The sequence below is a fragment of the Tinamus guttatus genome, unplaced genomic scaffold (genome assembly GCF_059628265.1).
Source record: "Tinamus guttatus ecotype Peru unplaced genomic scaffold, ASM5962826v1 Tinamus_guttatus_pri_ptg000202l, whole genome shotgun sequence".
Lineage (NCBI taxonomy): Eukaryota > Metazoa > Chordata > Aves > Tinamiformes > Tinamidae > Tinamus > Tinamus guttatus.
This window is the reverse complement of record NW_028288736.1, coordinates 3,506,786-3,525,235: the sequence shown is the minus strand read 5'-3', so window position 1 is coordinate 3,525,235 and position 18,450 is coordinate 3,506,786. Positions and strand designations below refer to the sequence as shown.

General features: G+C 36.4%; 1 protein-coding gene across 1 annotated transcript in view; it reads left to right on the top strand.

Moving 5' to 3' along the window:
• GSTCD (glutathione S-transferase C-terminal domain containing) overlaps window positions 1-18,450 on the top strand; it is a 49,995-nt gene extending 31,545 nt beyond the window's left edge. Inside the window, exons 6-12 of the mRNA XM_010223554.2 lie at window positions 8,099-8,214; window positions 8,411-8,455; window positions 9,229-9,357; window positions 11,165-11,298; window positions 13,043-13,073; window positions 16,671-16,740; window positions 18,003-18,450. Coding sequence (XP_010221856.2) covers window positions 8,099-8,214; window positions 8,411-8,455; window positions 9,229-9,357; window positions 11,165-11,298; window positions 13,043-13,073; window positions 16,671-16,740; window positions 18,003-18,139 — 662 coding nt within the window. The 3' untranslated portion in view covers window positions 18,140-18,450. The remainder of the gene's footprint in view (window positions 1-8,098; window positions 8,215-8,410; window positions 8,456-9,228; window positions 9,358-11,164; window positions 11,299-13,042; window positions 13,074-16,670; window positions 16,741-18,002) is intronic.

Below are 18,450 nucleotides of genomic sequence, written 5' to 3'. Positions count from 1 at the left end.
AATGACTCTAGTATTTAGTTAGATGGCTGTAAGTGAGGGCTTGTTACAGTAAAAGGACACAAAGTGCAAAGTTAAGCTGAAAGTGCTGCTGTTTGTCTATCAAACAGCTGCTCAGGGTTGCTCCCTATGTACGAGTTAAGCAAGTCCTGTTTCTTTGCTGCATGTTTAGGGGTGTTCTGGGCTGGTGCCCACAGTTTTGTTGGCCTTTTTTCCCCCCCATTTAAATCCTGGTCTCTCTCTCAAAGGTTAATGAAAGAGGGTTTATGGGTTTTCCTGGTTATTTGCTTTCATAAGCTGTGTAAAAATAATACAAAAGGCCACCCTGCCAAAAGTAGCTTAATACAAGTGAAAGAGGCACTTTGTTATTAGCGCCTTGATTAGGCACAAAGTACCTGCGGGATTTGTTCACCATTTTGGAAACACAGAATGATTTTTACTTCTGCTTTTAGAGTACTGTAGGCACAACTAGCTTTTCAAAAATATTCCTAACATTGTTAATACTGGATGAGCAGGAATTAATATTTTTTTCTGTCTTGCTGTTTAATTGATATTTTTTATTTGTGCTTAAAAAAAAAAAATCCTAAAATGCAGGCTTGGCAAGTAAATCCTATATAGCATAATCTGCTAACTTTTGTATTATTTGGGAAACATTTTCCCTTATACCTACCTAGTCCTTCATCAAATTTTAATGTTTTTGAAATGTATTATATTTTCTTTTCCCAAACTTTCTTAACTTCTAAAAAAAAAAATTCTTTTCTGCATGCTTGCACTGTTTTGGCCGCTCAAGAAAAACCAATCTTTGTGTGCAAGAGACAGGGTTTTCAGTTCTCCTTTTGGAAAGCCATCAGTGAAGTAGTGTTTGTTAGTAATCAACCACTGATTGCTGCAAAGTAGGAGGAGATATTTATTATGTTTATTTAATTGGTCTGTTTTTATAGCATTATAGTCAGTATTGCAATCAATTTGTGCTCTACCCAAGGTGGAAAGGATTTGAAAGGGGTAGGCTGGCATACTGATGACTGTGAAAAGGAGCAAGTCCTTTCTGACAGAAGCATTCTGCCAAATGCCTTACTGTGTTAATGTGGATAATACATCAGTTATAACTCTAAAGGCTGCAGTGGTACCAGTACACTCCTTGTGAGACCATTGCTTACCAAGCCTATTTTATTCTCATAACAGTAAATGCCTGACTGCTTGCTAAGCAACTTCAGTTTGTACATTTAAGGAGAAATACCATACAAAGTTCTTCAGAAGAAAAGCAGAGTACATGTTGTTTGTGACACAACTTAGTTTACCCAAAAAAAACCACAGATGTCTAAGGAATACTTGGTAACCACCCTTAGCTGTGCTGTGCCATCTGCAAAGCTGCATACCTAGCATTAAACAGAACTCCTTTATGGAGAAAGAACTGATAGGTCAGCAGGTTCTGGCTTTCTCATTTTTGTCCTTGCATTTGTAATATGAAGGATGGGTAAGGAGTGAGTAGGAAAGGCCTGTGAAAGGAGAAGTGGTAAATGAAAATCACTTTTTCAGTTTGTCATGTATATGTCTTAAGAAAAAAGTCTGTCTGGAGGTTATAGGAACGTGAATACTGATGATCAAAATTTTCAGCAGTGGACCTGTGATCAGAAAAAAGCAGAGACTCAAAAAGTGGTGACCTGCTTTAAGACTCTATAGAAAACATCCTAGGTAGCTAGATATTCATAGGATTTAACACTGTTTAATGTTTAACTTGCAGTTTTCTTTGATTTCTCATTCCCAACCCCCAAACTGGACTAAAGAGGAGAGTGGGGGAGGCAGGGAGGAAAGGAAAGCAGCAAGTAGTCAAAGAGTTTTATTAATATTGAATTAAAACCTTATGATGGATGTAATTCCAGAATATTTTCTGCGAGATCTTGAATACTTTTAAGTAACACAAGCCATATGAATACCAGAGGGGCTCATTTTATACAAGTACTGACATTCTCATAAATCTCAAATTTATACGGGATCAAGCTATAATATACAAGCTAACTGCAGTGTAACCTGGGCAGAAGAGAAGTTTGTAAATTTGACCTTTTTATGTTTAACTGTATGTCCTTATTTAGAAGTCACATGCAGACCGATTGAAAAGATGTAGATATTTAGTAATCAATGAATTACTAATCTTTTAGTTAACTTAAAAGCATTCCAATTACCTTTGCAGTTTGGGTTTTAATTTGTAATGGCTGAAATGCAAAGGTGCTTGCACTGATCAGGAAAAGTGTTTGGGGGGGATTCTTAGACGTGGCCCCTACTGAATTCTCTTGTTTCTGAATAATTTGAACAGGATTACTTAATTCTTCTCTCTAGTTTACCTCTCAATATATCTGAAGAATTTATGCATAATATTAAGTGGCTTTTTTTGGTGCTTATTTAAAGCTTGGAGGGGGGAGTGGAATAATGAGATGACACAGGTCATAACATGTCTTTTAAGTCTCTGCTTCATTTACTTGTGAGCTGTTAGTCCTTATTGCACAGAGCTACTTAGCTCTTTTTCTTAGCTGATGTTTTATGTATTTAGCATATGGTGCTCAAAGGGACACCCGCAGTGTTTGAGTGCCCTGGGAATGTGGTGCCTCTTCCAGACCATGCAGGTTCCCTGGAGGCAAGATCCTGCTGAACAGCTGTGAGGGGGAGGCTTCCTGAGTGAAAAATCAAGTGTTAATATTCCCAGCCTTGTCAGAAAGCAGTTTACATTTAAGGAGGGAGGAAAAAAAAGTTAAATTTGGGGTACGTTCACCTTAGTAATATGAAAGTGTGAGGATTTCAGCAGGCCATCCTAGTGCTTTGGTTTTATGTGCAACCTGATGTATTTCCTTAAAATTGAGGATTAAATATATTGCATCTATCAAATACAGACTTTTAGAAGAACAAAATGCTAGTCATCTGATCAGCATCACACTGATCTTTGAGATGCAGAATCATCTATCTCTGGTTGCATTTGGAAAACAGCATTCTAGTGCACCATCCTTGAAAGTGGCAACTTGTTACTGTATGCCAATGCTTTTAACTTGCTCTTTTAGAAGAGTTAAATACAAACAACATCAAAAAATATATTGCCCTTCAAGCCTTCAAACTTGTTATTAAATCTTTATATTTATTTCAGACCTATTTCATTTACTTGCTTTAAGAAAAGGATTTAAGTATACTTTGACTGTGTAGGCCCTTCTGCATATATGCATATTATAACTTCATGGGTGCTACAGGTTCTCTTACACTTGCCAGGAATTTTCAAGTATGTAAACTTACTGGCATTCATAGAATGCATTCTCAATTGTAAAACACAGCCCAGCTATACATTCTTAACTATACAAGACTCCAGGCAACAAATGCTGGGTTTTGTCAACCCTTCATTAGTACAATCCTCATCAGAGGTTTAAAAACACTCTACTAGAATCTAATTACTGTTGTGATGAACTGCATAAAAATAGAAACAAAGTAACAATGAAAATGCCCAGTGATCTGATAACAAAAGATAAATAGGCTGCAAGACAAAGCTAATGACAATTTCTTCACTTAAAAAGGGACTGCCACTTTCAGGAGCCTGTAAAACTAGACGTTGGGGTATGTGCCTGTTATTTGCATGTTTTAAAAAGTAAGTGTTGATATACCCTGTTACCAACAAGTAAAGGCATGCAAGCCTTTGTGGTTTTTCCAAACTTGAGAGTTCCAGAATATGTTGTAATAAAGATCCAGTCAGAAAAAGCCTTCCTCAGAACTGCTAGCACTGATTTGGCTGCTGATTGCTTCTGTTGATAAAAGTATTCTTGGGGCACCGTGTTAGCTTTCTGTCTGCTTGAAACAGGCATGTTGCATGTTAAAGTGATAGTTAAATACTGGGGAAGATAAAGTTACTGTCCCACTTGCAATCAGAAATATAAAATTATGTTTTTCCTGAATCTTTTAGCTGATATTTATTTTCTCCAAGCATGAATGGAGAAGGTTTGAAAAGGGGAGTGGGGAGGACAATAAAAATAAAAGATCCTGAACATTACTGCTATATTGCCCCAGAGACTTAGAAACTCTGTCCTGGGTTTATGAATACAGAAGAATTATATTTTATTGTACCTATTAGTAAAAAATAAAAAGTAAATCTTTCTGGGAATGTGTGGCAGTATGTCAGCTGAGCTCTTACGGAGCAAAGCATTTTATAGTGGCCTTTGAGACTACTAGGAAAAGATCACATTTCTCAAGGTTTTGTCCTGTAGGGCTGAAGTTTCAAGGTACTTTCATATTGTTATTGAAGACAAAACCTAGCATTGTTTACCTTCACAGGTCCCGAGAAACGTGGAGTGAGCTGTAGTGTATTGAGACATGGGTGATATAGTCACATTTCTTTCTCTTGCTGAATGTCCAGCCATGCTAATGCTGCCTACAGGCTGTGTCACAGGGCTCTGTGTTTCTGTAATCCTACCTATCAGCCTCAAAATACAGGAACAGACAAAAGACTTATTGATTTGAGCTTAGTTTTCTCTGTCTTTTAAGGAAATGTGTGCTGCTACTTATCTTTGCATTAAAGCACGTTGAAGCCTCCTTTAGCCTGATAGGCTATTTTTTATGTTCCTACTAGTTTTGAAGAGTAAGGAGTAGATCTTGTTAATGCCTTCAGACTTTATAGATTCTTGAACCTATTTTGTGGCTTTGCATAGTAGGAAGATTTGGTGTTGTTTTTTAAGGGGTTAACTTGATTATATTAAAACTCAGACCTCTCAGGAAAGACTTAGGGTTGGATGATAAGAACAAGGAAGCCAGATAGGGAAGTAAGAGCATGTGTATGCTTGAATTTTTGTGCCAGTTGTTGTTGACAGGTGTGGTTTGGCCCTTGCTGCCACGCAGGAAAAGTTGTTCAGAAGAACATTTGTATTGCTGTGTCGAGATGGTGGAACTGGAAACAGTTGTATGCCTGTTCACTTTTACAATTAAGAAAATTGAAGAGGAGGGTGATACAAAAGTCACTAGAGAAAAAAGGCATTTGCAACAAATCCCATTAAATTAATTGCAGAGTTACTTTAGCTCAGGATGTCTTGAATTAGTGAAGGCTATTACCAGGGAAGCTTACAACTTTATCCTGTGAAAGAAGTTTAAAAACGTTCAGGATTTGTTTTCACTGAATTGAAAGAAAGAAAAATAAAACTTGTTAAGGTTGAAGTAAAATCATAGTTTTCTTAAGATGGTGTTCGTGAGAACTATCCTTGACTTTATTAAAAAAAAAAAAAAAAAAAAAAAAAAGAAGTTGTTAAAAAAGAAAATAAAAAAGCTTATGAGGGCTAATTTGGCTATGTTCAAACCCACTTTGGTGTATGTTTACATAACTTTTATTTTGCTTTCCTCATCAAGGGATATACTTTGACTGTCTTAAGCTTGGAAGGACAAGCCCATGCTCTGTTGAACAAAAACTCTGATGCTTTTATTTTGCTTTAGAAAGCCTGTTTTTCTATTCTAGATGCACCTGAAACTTGGTTCAGTATTGATCAGGAGATAGATCCCTGTTGTTCTTTTTTAGTATTTGTGTCTGCAGTTGCTGCTGCTGTCTGGACTTGCATTATCAGAAGAAGAGGTGATACTGCAGTGTGCCTGTAGTTCATAGTGTGAGTATGGGAAGTAGTGTTGCTCCAGCAGCAGCTCGGGTGCTGTAAAATGCATCCAGGAGCCACCCAAGTTTGCCCTGCCCTGGCTGCAGAGCAGTCCTAGCTGTGCTGCCATCACTGTCCAAACTCAGTGATTAAGAACAAGCTCGGATTTGTCAGCCTCTTCCTGCTGTGTAATCAGCCATACCAAGATATTGTGCATGGGCAGCTTCTAGTGGGCTTCTAGGAAAGCAGTGTAAGTTGAGAGGTCTATACTTGTTTGGTTGCTCCTTTGCTTATCAGATGAAGTGCAAACATGCCTTAATACCTTCATGAAAGGGGAAGGTATTCCTTTTTTTATTTTGGAACAGCAGCTCTTTTTATTAAGCACTTTATCAGTTGTAGTTGAAATTGAAGCAACAACTGCAAGATGTGACCCCAGCCTGTATTATGAAGATAAACACACCCCTGTACCATAGATGCACTGCAGCATGTTGAGGTGTAGCTAATGAATGTGAATCAGATTTTGGTTTTCTTTTCTTTTTTTTTTGACACTGTTAGTTTTGGTGGGAATTAAACCTATGGACATGTCAACAGCTAATTTTTTAAACACAAAGAATCCACTGTGGCACATGTGCATGTATGCATGTGCATATGCATATAAATGCACCCACTGTATGCATTTCTGTTGCAGTGCATGTGAAATATCAGATTTTCTGCAGGCATTAGTGTTGCAATACTTGTCTACCTCAAATTATGGGTTTGATCTCACAAACTGCTCCTTGTCAAATACCTTGACAGCACTTCATTTCACACATGCTGGAAAGGCTCCATCTTCCATTGACTCGGTTAAAATTATAGATGCTGGGAGCATTTGAATGTCAGCATATCACACAGGCATGAAAATTGAGGCAATCTATGGAGTAGTTCACAGAAATTTGATGCACAAGAGGAGCTGTGGTTTCCGGTAGAGAAACTTGAATAAAACATTTTCCTAGCATGTACTCTTGGTAAAGGAGGTGAGTCCATAGCAAGGAATATATTGTATTGCATAGTGGAGGAAAGGTTTCATGTCCACAGAACTTTTGGTGTTTTTGTCATTAGAAGGCGTAATTTTCTTGTAGGACTACAGAGACTCTTGTAGCATCTTTCACAAGCAGTAGAAATGATCATTTCAGAAGCGTCAACAGTGGCTCTACTTCTATAAAGTAATTGTTTCAGATTTACAATGGTGATAAGTAATGTGGGAAATAAGAGATTGGGCACAAGCTCCAAACATTACCAAAATCCTAAATGCCATTAAGACGTAGTAAACATTTCAATAAATCACCATGCAATGCTGTCACCTGAGAATGTTTTAAGTTACTCCTTGCTCTGAGTATCTGTCTGCAGTTACTGCAGAGACTGTTCTACATTAGTACTTCTACATCCTGATGTAGCTTTTGTTTCCTTTGCCTTGCAGAGTAGAATGCAAGATCTGGAAGAGCAAATCTTCTTTTGTTCCACATAGTGATGATTTAGTTGATTATATGTAAAATTAAGTATAGCTTATAATAAAATGATACAAAATAAATAAAATTTCAGGATAGTTGTTTACATAAGCTGTACAATGAATGAAATTTATTATGGGTTAAAAAGAACTGCTTTTGTAGTAATCAGGGAAATTCACTGATTTTAGATCTACACTAGTCCTATTAGTACTGAATAAAGTAGTTTTAATGGACAAAGTGAATGCAGAAACTCATAGAAGACTGGAGCAGTGGATTCATTCTGGCTCCAGCATTTCTCTACCAATCTCAAATATAGTGTGGCTTGAAGTAGGGACTACATTTATATTTCAGAGAAAGTACAATGTTAGTCTTATTCAATGCACCTAAATCTCCTTCAAAAACTTCATTTAAAATACTTCTCAGCACCCTTTTTTGTTACCATTGTAAAGATGAGCTTGCAAAGGATGTGTTTCTACTAACAATATACATCAAAATTTGCTTCCTGAACAAACAAGGTTATTAAATAGATCTGCCAGCACTGTTAGCTGCAATTTAGACTTTATCAAGCACATTTGAAAGAAATGAGTTGTTTCTGATTGCATTATGTGTGATGAGAAGCCAGACTTCACTACACAGGTTTCTTAGTCAACTTGAGAAGCATTTATTGCACAGATAGTCCTTCAGATAGAGGGCTGCTTATTATAAAATGTAAAAATTGATGGGAGGAGGAGTACAACTTCATAAAACAAGATGCTTAAGGGCAGTCATAGGGATCTATTTTGGCAATTTAACTGTGAGTATTTTTGGATATGATTCCTTGTTTTGATACATGTATATGTTAGGACGTATACAAATTTCATTATATTAATATTGCTTTCAATTTAGAAAAGCTAACCTTCCCTGCTCCCCTGCCCCCCCATAAATTTGGAGATTTTTCCCATCCTTAGCTGTGAGTCACTTAAAATTACCAATATTGAGACTTCCTGATTACTAATCAGGCATTTTCTCTGTCATCCCCAGGAAAGATGTCCAGAGACCGGGCTCTGAGGAAACAGCAGCAATTGAATAATTTGGTAGCGGTGGTGAAGAAGCTTGCTAAGCCTGGAGATGTAATTGTGGATTTTTGCAGTGGCGGGGTAATGTATATTTTCTTCATGAGTTGCAATTTCTTTTGGCTTTCCTCTTTGAAGGTTACCGAAGGATGTATCCACAAAGCAAAAGTATGAACTCTGAAATTTTAGCTGGTCTCAGAGGTTCTGTTACTGGTTATGGGATGCTCAGCCTGAAATGGGTCAAGAACAGGCTTATTGAAAAGTGTTTTTGTTTTCCCAGGGCCATGTTGGAATTGTTCTTGCTCACACAATGCCATCCTGTCAGGTAAGTTCTAAGAAAGAAGTACGGATGATGTGAGCTTTTGATCTCTGATAACCATAATGCATCCAGGACATGTAAACATAAAAACATAACTGCCAATTTTTAGGTTTATGATCTAGTGAAAAATTCTTCATTGGCATGTGTAGAGGTATTTATCACAGTGCATTATTTGGCAAAAGAGATGTCATCCCTGAGAAGGCAAATGTAGAAAAAAAGTACTTTGTAAAAAAAGGTATACCCTTTTGAGTGTAAATTAGGAAGCAATTCAAATTTGTTTGGAAACAGGTACCTCAAAGCTGTGACCAGCATGAGGTCTCATCACTAATGTTTTTTTCACAAAATCATCATTGAAAGCTCTACTCTAATTCTAGTCACTAACTTGGAGGAAAATGTTTCTTCATCCTAGTAACAAATGTGATACAAAAGTCAAGAAAGTAGCTGTGGAGTTGAATCATCCAATGTTCAATCAAACCTACAAAAGCAAATATCTGGCAGCAGAGGAGATTTAAATGCAAAATCTCTGCAGCTTTTTTTTCAGCCTAATCCCAAATGCTGGCAGGTGTGCCTATAGGAAGACCTGAAATATTTACCAGGTATATGTCTTAAATGCCTTTGCTCTCTGTTGGGTTCCCTGATAGATCATTTTGGAAGAGATCTCAAGTTCTGCCACAAACATTTTGGGGAAGTTTTCTTAACTGAACTACAAAATTATGTGCTTATTAGTAATCTTTGATTTGTCTGTACTTTTGCTTTACTGCCATTTCTGTGAAACCTAGGTGGTGCTCATAGAAAATAAGGAATTGTCACTGATCCGTGCTAAAGAGAGAAGTGATGAACTAGGTTTAAACAACGTTTGGTTCATTCAAGCAAATTTGGATTATTTTAATGGAACTTTTAATGTTGGGGTAAGTGAAAGGTGTGCTTCCCCCCCCCCCCCCGCCCCGCCTCCATTTTGGTCAGTTACTCTTAAAAAAACTAAAATATTGGAGAAAAAAAATTACATATGTTCTTACAGACAGATATTTCTGATGCTATACAAAGCACTCTTGTTATAAATAGTATTGAATAAACTTGCCACTTTGCAACAAATAACAAATAGCATCACTTTTATTATGTGAAGAGGAAAGAAAGAAGGGTCTTTTCCAGTCCTGTACAAAATAGATAAGTGTTGCCTGCCATGTTGAAGAAAAATAGTGTAGTAGATTCTTGGGTTAGTCATACTGTTTTAAAACAGTTATACCACTTTGTTTAAAACAGTATATTTTAGGTGATAGTAAATGCATTTTAAAGGAAAGCAAACCAGACTAAACAGTGCAAAGCTGAGAGCTAATTATCACGCAGGGGAGATGATTATGTTAACTGTATAAGTATATTCATTGTGAAAGGTATGCTCAAGCCAGATTTATAAAGGCAGATTGATAGCCTAATTTTGTAAGGTTTGTGTTGAGCGCTCCTCAGTCAACAGGTTTTACTCTGACTCTGTTTTAGGTGTTTTGTCATTATTGTAAATGAGCAGATCACAACAGGAACCTGAGTTCTGCAGGGACCTGATTTCTGCAGTTCTGCAGGTGGTTTTAATGCTGCTTCAGGGCATCCATCCCAGCTCCCAGAGGTCAATCGTGACTGTCTGCATTTCTCCAGCCCTAGCGGAGGTTAAGGCATAACCAGTCTTGTATCTCCATGAAGACTCCTGTCTTCCAGGTTGATGTTCTGTTAACAGAATGTGAGCTTTTACAGCAAGTCCCTAGTTTTAGTGGTCTGGCTTTTCCATAAATCATCTATTTAAGGACCTGCTATGGCTGTAGCTTAGGCTTCACAAATGTGAAGGTTGATGATACAGATGGGCAAAAATACATTAGTGTTGTTTAGTTGTTTGGTTTCCTTTTTTAAAAAAGGAAGTGAAATATGGTATGGAAAAGAGAGAATCATATTCCAGTTCTTCTGAGTGTTAAATTTCCAGTTCTCTTCCTTTTTCTCTACTATATTGTCACATAAGTCTCACAGTGGATGAGCTCTAGCTCTGTTTCAGAAAGATCAGTCTCATGAATAATTTACTAAATTCTTTGTACAAACCACGTAACTCTAGTTTATCAATAAAATCTGTTTCCAGTTTTGTGCTCATTTTTGTCTTTTTTGTGTCTTTTTAAAGTTAATATTAAGTTAAGTATTTCTTTGGAGTCTTTATTAAATAAGGACATATTATGCTCTTGCTTAAGCTGTATGGCAAGAAATGTTAAGTGCGTGCATGTCAGAAAAGTTCAGTGCTTGCTTCTCCTAGTGTTTTTGCAGAGCTTTGTTTTTTCTTGCTGAAATCCAAGTTTGAAGTGTCTTTGAACTTTTTAGGGTTTTTTGTTTGAAATGCAACTTGACTAATCACTTGTTGCTTATACTTTAACATTTTTCTGGAGCTATGTTTTCATTTGACTTGATAGGATGATGCGGTTCACCTGTCTTAAGTGCTTTTAATGAGTGACCTTTTTCAATGTTGACAGCTCCTTAAGTGGAGGGGTCATGAAGTTCCTTTAACATAGAAATAAAAGAAATGAAAAGCAGAGGAGGTAAGGACTAAATCTTTGCCTTAATATCTTTCACTGCAGACTCTCCTGTGGATGTTTAAGTAACTTGGTCAAGAATATGGTGCAGTCGGATTTTATATACAATGTTGCTATAAATTCTGTCTTCCCTCCCCCTGTTTTTTCTTCTGTGCTGCAGGTAGCTCTGCATGCCTGCGGAGTGGCCACGGACATGGTGATTGAGCACTGCATCAAGGCTCGGGCAGCCTTTGTCATCTGCCCATGTTGTTATGGCTTCATTCAAAACACAGTGAAGTTTTCTTATCCACAAAGGTAAGCTAAAGCTGGCAAAATAAATCTTAAAATGCCAATAAAAAGAAGGAAGACATTACTAAGATTACAAATACTCAGTTGAAAATATCTGTACGTGTCCAGGCTAGATAGGTTCACATTTAATAAAACTGTCTCTTCCTCTGGCCCTTTGCAGATGTATTCCGGAAAGGGAGATGCATTATTAATTCCTGGAATAGTTCTTCTGGATTTATCTGTTCACAGCAGTTCACAAGGACTTTATAGCATCAATACTGTAGATATGGGGCTTGGAAATATGTGTAATATGCAGCCCTCTTATCTTGAAATCACATTGTTAATAAAAAGTGCATGAGAGGTACTGTGAGAAGGGGAATTGACAGCTTTATGTTAGGGAAAGATGTAAGCCATTAACTTAAAGAAATGGGTCTGCTTTATACCACAGTTTACTGCTTGTGAAGCTCTTCTAATTTATTCTCAAGTAGACACGCTCACCTGTATTTCTGTTTTTATTTTTAATACTTCTTCAATGCACTGTGTGGATACTTTGTCTTCTCCAAATCGGCCATTTTGCAGATGCTTTTGTTTCTTAGGCTTAAGAATTTTAATGTTTCTGATGTAAATATAATGTAAAAGACAGACATAAATTGGCAGAAGATAACATCTTTCCCACGCAGAGTTAGGTGGGGGAGAGGATTATTTTTCTAAAGCTGAGCTTTGTGTTTTGGGTATCTAAAATAGACTGGATTTAATTCTAGTAGGAATTACAACATTTTCGTAGGTGTATTTGCTAGAATTAGAAATGGAAACATTCTGCCTCACAAGGTATCAACAAATCTTTTTTTATTTTTTTTAAAGAAAACTGGTATTAAATATTTTTCATACTGTTCCATCACATTGAAGTGTGCTATTGTAAAAGCACTTGAGGAATAAATATTTATATTTTTCAATTGAATAAATTTTAGATTTAACTGTGTTTTCTTAATCAATTGGATTCTTTCATCTGTTTGTGTTCCCTTTGTTTGTTTTTCCTCTAACACAGTATAAAATCTCTCTTAAGGAAGAGGTGGAAAAAACAACTAATCCTTCTAAATTTATTGGGCATATAACTCTTATTCACTGACTTGTTTTAAAACTGCCTAGATGCTGTTTAACTTTTGGCCAGCCACATCTTTATGTTGAGAAGACTGCCTTTCCTGTTAGGAATCTTTTGTTGATGAGGATGATAATATAAACTGTTGTTGTTTTGTGTCTTCTAACATTTAGAGTCTAAGCCTTAGTCCTTGTGGAAATATGTGGTTCATAGCACATCAACCCAGGCTTGAGTTACAATTTACGGTTTTCCTTTCTTCCTAAGTTTATAGGGTTAGGAAACATAATAGCCTGCCCCTGTATATTGCCAGACTCATACTCATTTCCATCCTAAAGATAACTTGCTTTTGTGATAAGAAACATGTAAGATACATGCATGTCTAGAGGTTGTATACATGCAAGATGAAGTGTTTATGTGAAATGTGAAAAAAGGTAAATTTCTACAACATTTATTATGGTTTAAATAGAATGAAAAATGAAGTAGAAAAAACAATGACACCTACTATGACTTTGTATTCTAGTAAACTGAAAGTGTTGTAGCTTTTTGAATACTTTTCTGTAGACTACAGATATTTCTGTTTTGTTCAAAATGTGGTCAAATATGTAAGGACTGCTTCTATTTATCTGCCTTTTTTTTTCTTAAATGTTAATTAAATTGGCCTTTTTTCTTTTCCAGCTATCAATTCAAAGCAATTTTATCCTACAAGGTATGTAAAACTTACTGCTGTGGGTTAAAAGGGGGTTATATGCCTTTTCCTGCCTTTCACTGAGTCTTATCAAATTAAATATCAGTGTTTGTCTTTTAAGTATGGGAGACAGCATGTGTTTCATGTGATGATAATTACTGCAGATGTCCTTGTGCTTCTTTCTCTCCACCATCCTTTTTTAAGGCTTTTTTCTTCAATAAAATGAAATAATTTTTCCATATAAGAACTTTCTTTATCAGAAAGTATACATGAGCTACTGCTATTAGGTGTTATTTCAACAAGTATAAGTTAACAATTTCAGGTTACCAATACGATCTTTTCAATTAACTCTTGTTTTATGCTGTATAAATGTACAATAACTTTTAATGTGGTGTTATTGCTTTTAGGGATCTCATTTTCTGATAAACACCAGATTTCTCCCTCTGAGAAGTTATGGTTAAAGATGGGACATTATGAGTAGGAAGAGAATACTCTTCAGCAAGAATGTTAGTGTAGTTTTTATAACTTAAGCCAAATTGATATTAAATATATTCAGATGTGCTTGCTCTAGCATAAGATTAAACCAACACATGCTTATACTCTAATCAATTTTTATTAACAGCTTTTGTTAAATAGCTAGTTCACATGGAGAAAGAAAGTTTTTATTGTCTTAAAATACTTTTTATGTGATTCTTGGGATAGTGCTTATGTCTTCTATAAAGATATCTGTGGTTTTGTGTTTAGAGATTTGAAGTAGAAATGCCATCATTTTTGCTTTTGTTCTCTTAAATTCATCATCCTAATTTTAAGTGACATAATACTCCACAGACCTTAATCCTAAAACTCATTTGGTATTTGAGAAACCAGTGTTTCTCACCTGTGTACAAAATCAAGGAAATCTAGCTTAGGATAGAGTGTGAAATAGTACTAAAAGTTAGCAATTTTTTTTTCCTTAATATCTGTTAATCCATGGTGATTTAAATCACAGCACTTACCACCACAATAGAAGTTACAGTGCCTTTTGTTTAACAGAAGTGGCTAGGGGGCCAAAAAAAGACAATATACCAATAGACCCTAGGCTGGATGGTGCCTCTGATAATCCTAGCTATAAATAACTCACATACTCCTAGCAATATGCATTTTTTTAATATTTCATATTAATGAATTGTTAAAGGTTATTGGCCAGTAGCCAAAGGTGCCATGTGTTATCCAGACACTGTCTGTGTTCTCCCCCTGTTCCCTTCCTCTCCCTTCCAAGTTCCTATTTAAAATTTATTTCTCTTATCTTCCATTTTAGTGAGATCGAAAAAGACATGTAGAAGCCTGGCAAATCCCAAACTTTTTTGAGAACATTATGCTGCAATTCATTAGTTTATAGCTGCAAAGAATAAGGCAAAATCTAAGGCAATAGTTGTAGATTTTTACTATAATACGCTAGAAGACTCTATTTGCTTTGCTCTCTGTAGGAGAATTGGAAAGTAGAAATCAATTACATCTGAACTACAATTTTGAAAGTTTAATAGAACTTGATGGTGTTGGAGAAAGCAAATTAACTGTTTATCCATGCATAGCTTGGCAGTTTATAATTATAACCTTTGCTGCTTTAGAAATGTTATTCTCCTCGTATCTGCCAACAGTGTGTGACAATTTACCGATCGTGTTATGGGAAAATGATGTGGTTGTAACTCAAACTTTAACAGCTCAGATTAACTTTATGAAAGTGAAGGCTTTTTTGCATGCTTGAGAATTATTCCAGATTTTCAGGTTGAGGGGTGAGGCTCCCCTTGACTCTGGTGTACATTAAGCCAGCAGCAGCTTGGGGGTGCAAAGAGCTGGGTGGGCCGTTAGCTCTGTGCTGACTTCTCTTTCTCCTCTCCAAAGTCAGTTTGTCACAGCCCCTTTTTCTCCACACCTGTCTCACAGCAGCCACACTGCTTCTGTCTTTCCCTCTTGCAGTAGTTGCTTTGGTTTAATGTTTTTGGGCCTTCTGTGCTACACAAATATCTATTCTTAAATTACACTGAGCAAAACATTTGCTAAGTCCAAATATGTTGTAGCATGTTCTTGTCTTATATATTTGCTAAAAAGCTGTGAGCCAAAAACCCTTGTGTAAATCAGCTGTACTAGGGAAGAAACTTTCTTGTCTCAAGGTGTTGTCATTAAAATCAAAATGATTAAAAACATAAAGTAATCTTTAAGTTTCAAAGAGCAAAAATGTTTTGTTTTTAATACAAAAGGTAAAATATGAGCAACCCTTTTTGCAATTGGGTGACTAGAAAATGTATGTATGGGGATGGTGCATACTGTAGAAGGAGCTATCTTGATTTAATAAAGATAGTATTTCTTTCAGTTGTTTTTGTGAAATGCAGACTTTTAAATCTTTGATTCCACAGGAAATAAACTTGGAATTTAAGTGTTGTTAGTTGAAGTTGCTGTCTCTACATTTATTACAAAAACCAAACCTTTAAAATCATCACTGTCTATTAGACAAGAATCAAAGAACATTTTCTCTTGACGTGAGACACAAACTGATTTTTCAAAACTAGTTCTCGAAGCTTTTGGCTTTGCATCGCAGAGGTTCTCTGTTGTTATCTATTTCTCTTTGCTCCTTATGGGAGATCTGGGGAGGTTGCACTCTTCTCAAAAGGTTCTGAATATCAGTCTTCATGCTTAATATTGCAGCTGTCCCAAATAGCACAGTTGTCATTAGAGCATCATCTTCTTTGCTATGTCTTAATGGCTTTTTCTCTCACCATCTGGTTAACTCACCTGCCGTAGTGATTATCTTTAAGAAATCATTTGGATAGTGTAGGCAGATGTTTTTGAAGGCAAATGAGGATGATGTTCTGGGCTGCTTCTGCAGTGGTCCAGGCAGGAAAGGAGGGGAGTGCTAAAGCTTCACTGCAGCGGGTTCCTGGGCAGCAGGGAAGGAAGAAATCAACAGTGTGTTTTGGAAGCCTCACACAAGCTTAAAGTCAAGGAGAGGGTAATTTTGAAGTGATTTATGTTTGTTCTGAGGCAGGAAATGTTTCCATGCACAGCCAGATACGTTTTACTTCACCTTCAGGTTGATCCTGTATTGATTTGGCACAATAGAGGAAGTTGATCCTGTATTGATTTGGCAGAGTAGAGGAAGTTTTTCCCAACAAGGTGATTCATCCTGGATTCTGATAACTGCTCAGGCGGTTTTAAATACTGGATGTTTCTCTTATTTAAGAAATCTATCTTGACTGCTCATTAATGTGGATATACTACCCAGTGTTGACTATGCCAAAAGAAGGCTGTATTGCTCATCAGTAGTTGAAGGAAAAATTAGTCTGCAGTATGCCTCTGAGGAATGCTATCTTTTATAGTTAGCACCCAGCTCCACTGCTGTGGGGAACTGGAGGAATTTGAGCCAGGAACTAACACTGAAAAGAAATGTGGGATTGATTATAAACACTTGATTTACACTTTCAGAAGCAAAAGCAGCATGCAGATAAGGATTTGCACACAGATATTTTTTTCCATCTTCAGCTGAGAGCTTTTTTTGTATTTTAAATGTTTAATCAGCTTTTTCTTATGCGGCTTGGAAAAGTAGAAAGGTATTGGATTAAGTTTCTTTATTTTTTCCCCTAGGAGCACATGATTCTTTGCAGATTTGCAGATCAGACAGCTGTTCAGCTTCCACCTGAGCGCCGATTAATAGGTATGGATTTCTACAGAGCAACTGTTGTGTAGACTATGTGTAGTAATGTGCCTGCCTTCTTTTATAAAGGAAGAAATAGTACATTTATCAACACAGCATTAAGTTGTTGTCTTCTCATTACACTGAAAAATGTGTGTCTCTCTTTTTTTTTTTTTTTTTTTTTTTTTTTTTTCCCCCCTTGCTCTTGTATGACTTGGTAGTTGAAACTTTCCTTACTTCAGATTTTGAAATATGAGCAAGAATATAACTTTGCATTTTAATGTTTTTTTTACTACATCTGCACCTGTCCCTTCTCCCATCATTCCCTTTCCATCTTACTGACTTGTTTAAGTCAGTAAGCGTTTAAGTTCTAATGACATAGAAATCAGCAAAAACATAAGAACAGAAAATTTGAAATAAGCGAAACAAAGCAGTTTCCTCATTGTGTGCAAGTTTCTGATACCCTTTGACTTATTAAAGGGCAGAATATACTCTTGTATGATATTAATATTATGATGGAAGCTATAAACTAGCTTCCAGGTTAGTAAAGAGAGAGAAGCGGCTGGAAACCCCCTGGATGTAGTTGTGCATTCTTGGCTTCCAAAAAAAAAAAAAAAATTTATGAAGCCTATCAAAGCTGTAGGAACAAATAATCATAATGTTCTTTTTTTTTTTTTTTTTTTTTTTTTTTTTTTTTTTAAAAAAAAAAAAAACCTTTTTTGAAGAATTCCAAGTATCCAACCACTGCAAAAAGCCAAAAAAAAAAAAAAAAAAAAGAGAAAGAAAAGTATTAGTAATACTGGAATACTGTATTTATTTGCTGTACTGAAATTCAAAGATTTTAGGCTTATTTGTGTCATCTCCTATAAACCTCTGTAGAGCAGCTAGCAGTTTCATACCAGAGCTCATAATGATGGCTATTCAAGTTCTTTATATATTCAAGGGAGACAAGAAGACAATTCCAGAGAATAGTTCAAAATGCCTGATCTATATCCTGGTGTTAAACAGAATGAATACTTGCATATTCATGTTCAGAGTGAACACTCCTATGTCTCCCCTTCATCTCTCAACCCAAATATTTTAAAGTGTGCTGTCAAGAAAGAGAAAAGAGATGGAAATGTTGGCTTTTTCTATTTGAAGCAGGAATGATCCTGACAGTTTAAGTAGTTGAGTTATTCTTTGTTATTTACTGATATGCTTTTCTGATATTGAATATTGAAGCACATGTTTCTGATAAGTGTTTTTTGTTTTGAGACATTTTATGCTCTTTGCTCTTGTTTTAGGAAAGCAGTGTATGGGGCTTGTGGATCTGGATCGGGCCTGGGCTGCAGAAGGACGAAATTATTCTGTCCAAGTGGTATCTATGGAGCCAGAGAGTTGTTCCCCAAAGAACAATATGCTCGTGGGCACCCCTACTTAGAGTGTGAAACTTGAATTTAATTTGAAGTTGGACGTAAATCCTCGCTGCATAATGACATCCAGCAGATACGAGTGGTGCTGGGAGCCAGACATCGTGTGTCTTGACCTCATTGTGTTTGGAAAAAGGAAGCAGCAGGACAAGTGCACTGCCTGCAGAGCATCACAAATCATACTTGGACCATGCCATTAAGCAGCTTTTGCTTCTCTGATTGGGAAGTTTCTCAATCTGGCACCTGTCCATAGAATCATATCCACCAGCAAAAGCTCAGAAGAGAGAGTTGGTCTCACTGAAGTGAAAGTGATTTCCTTTCA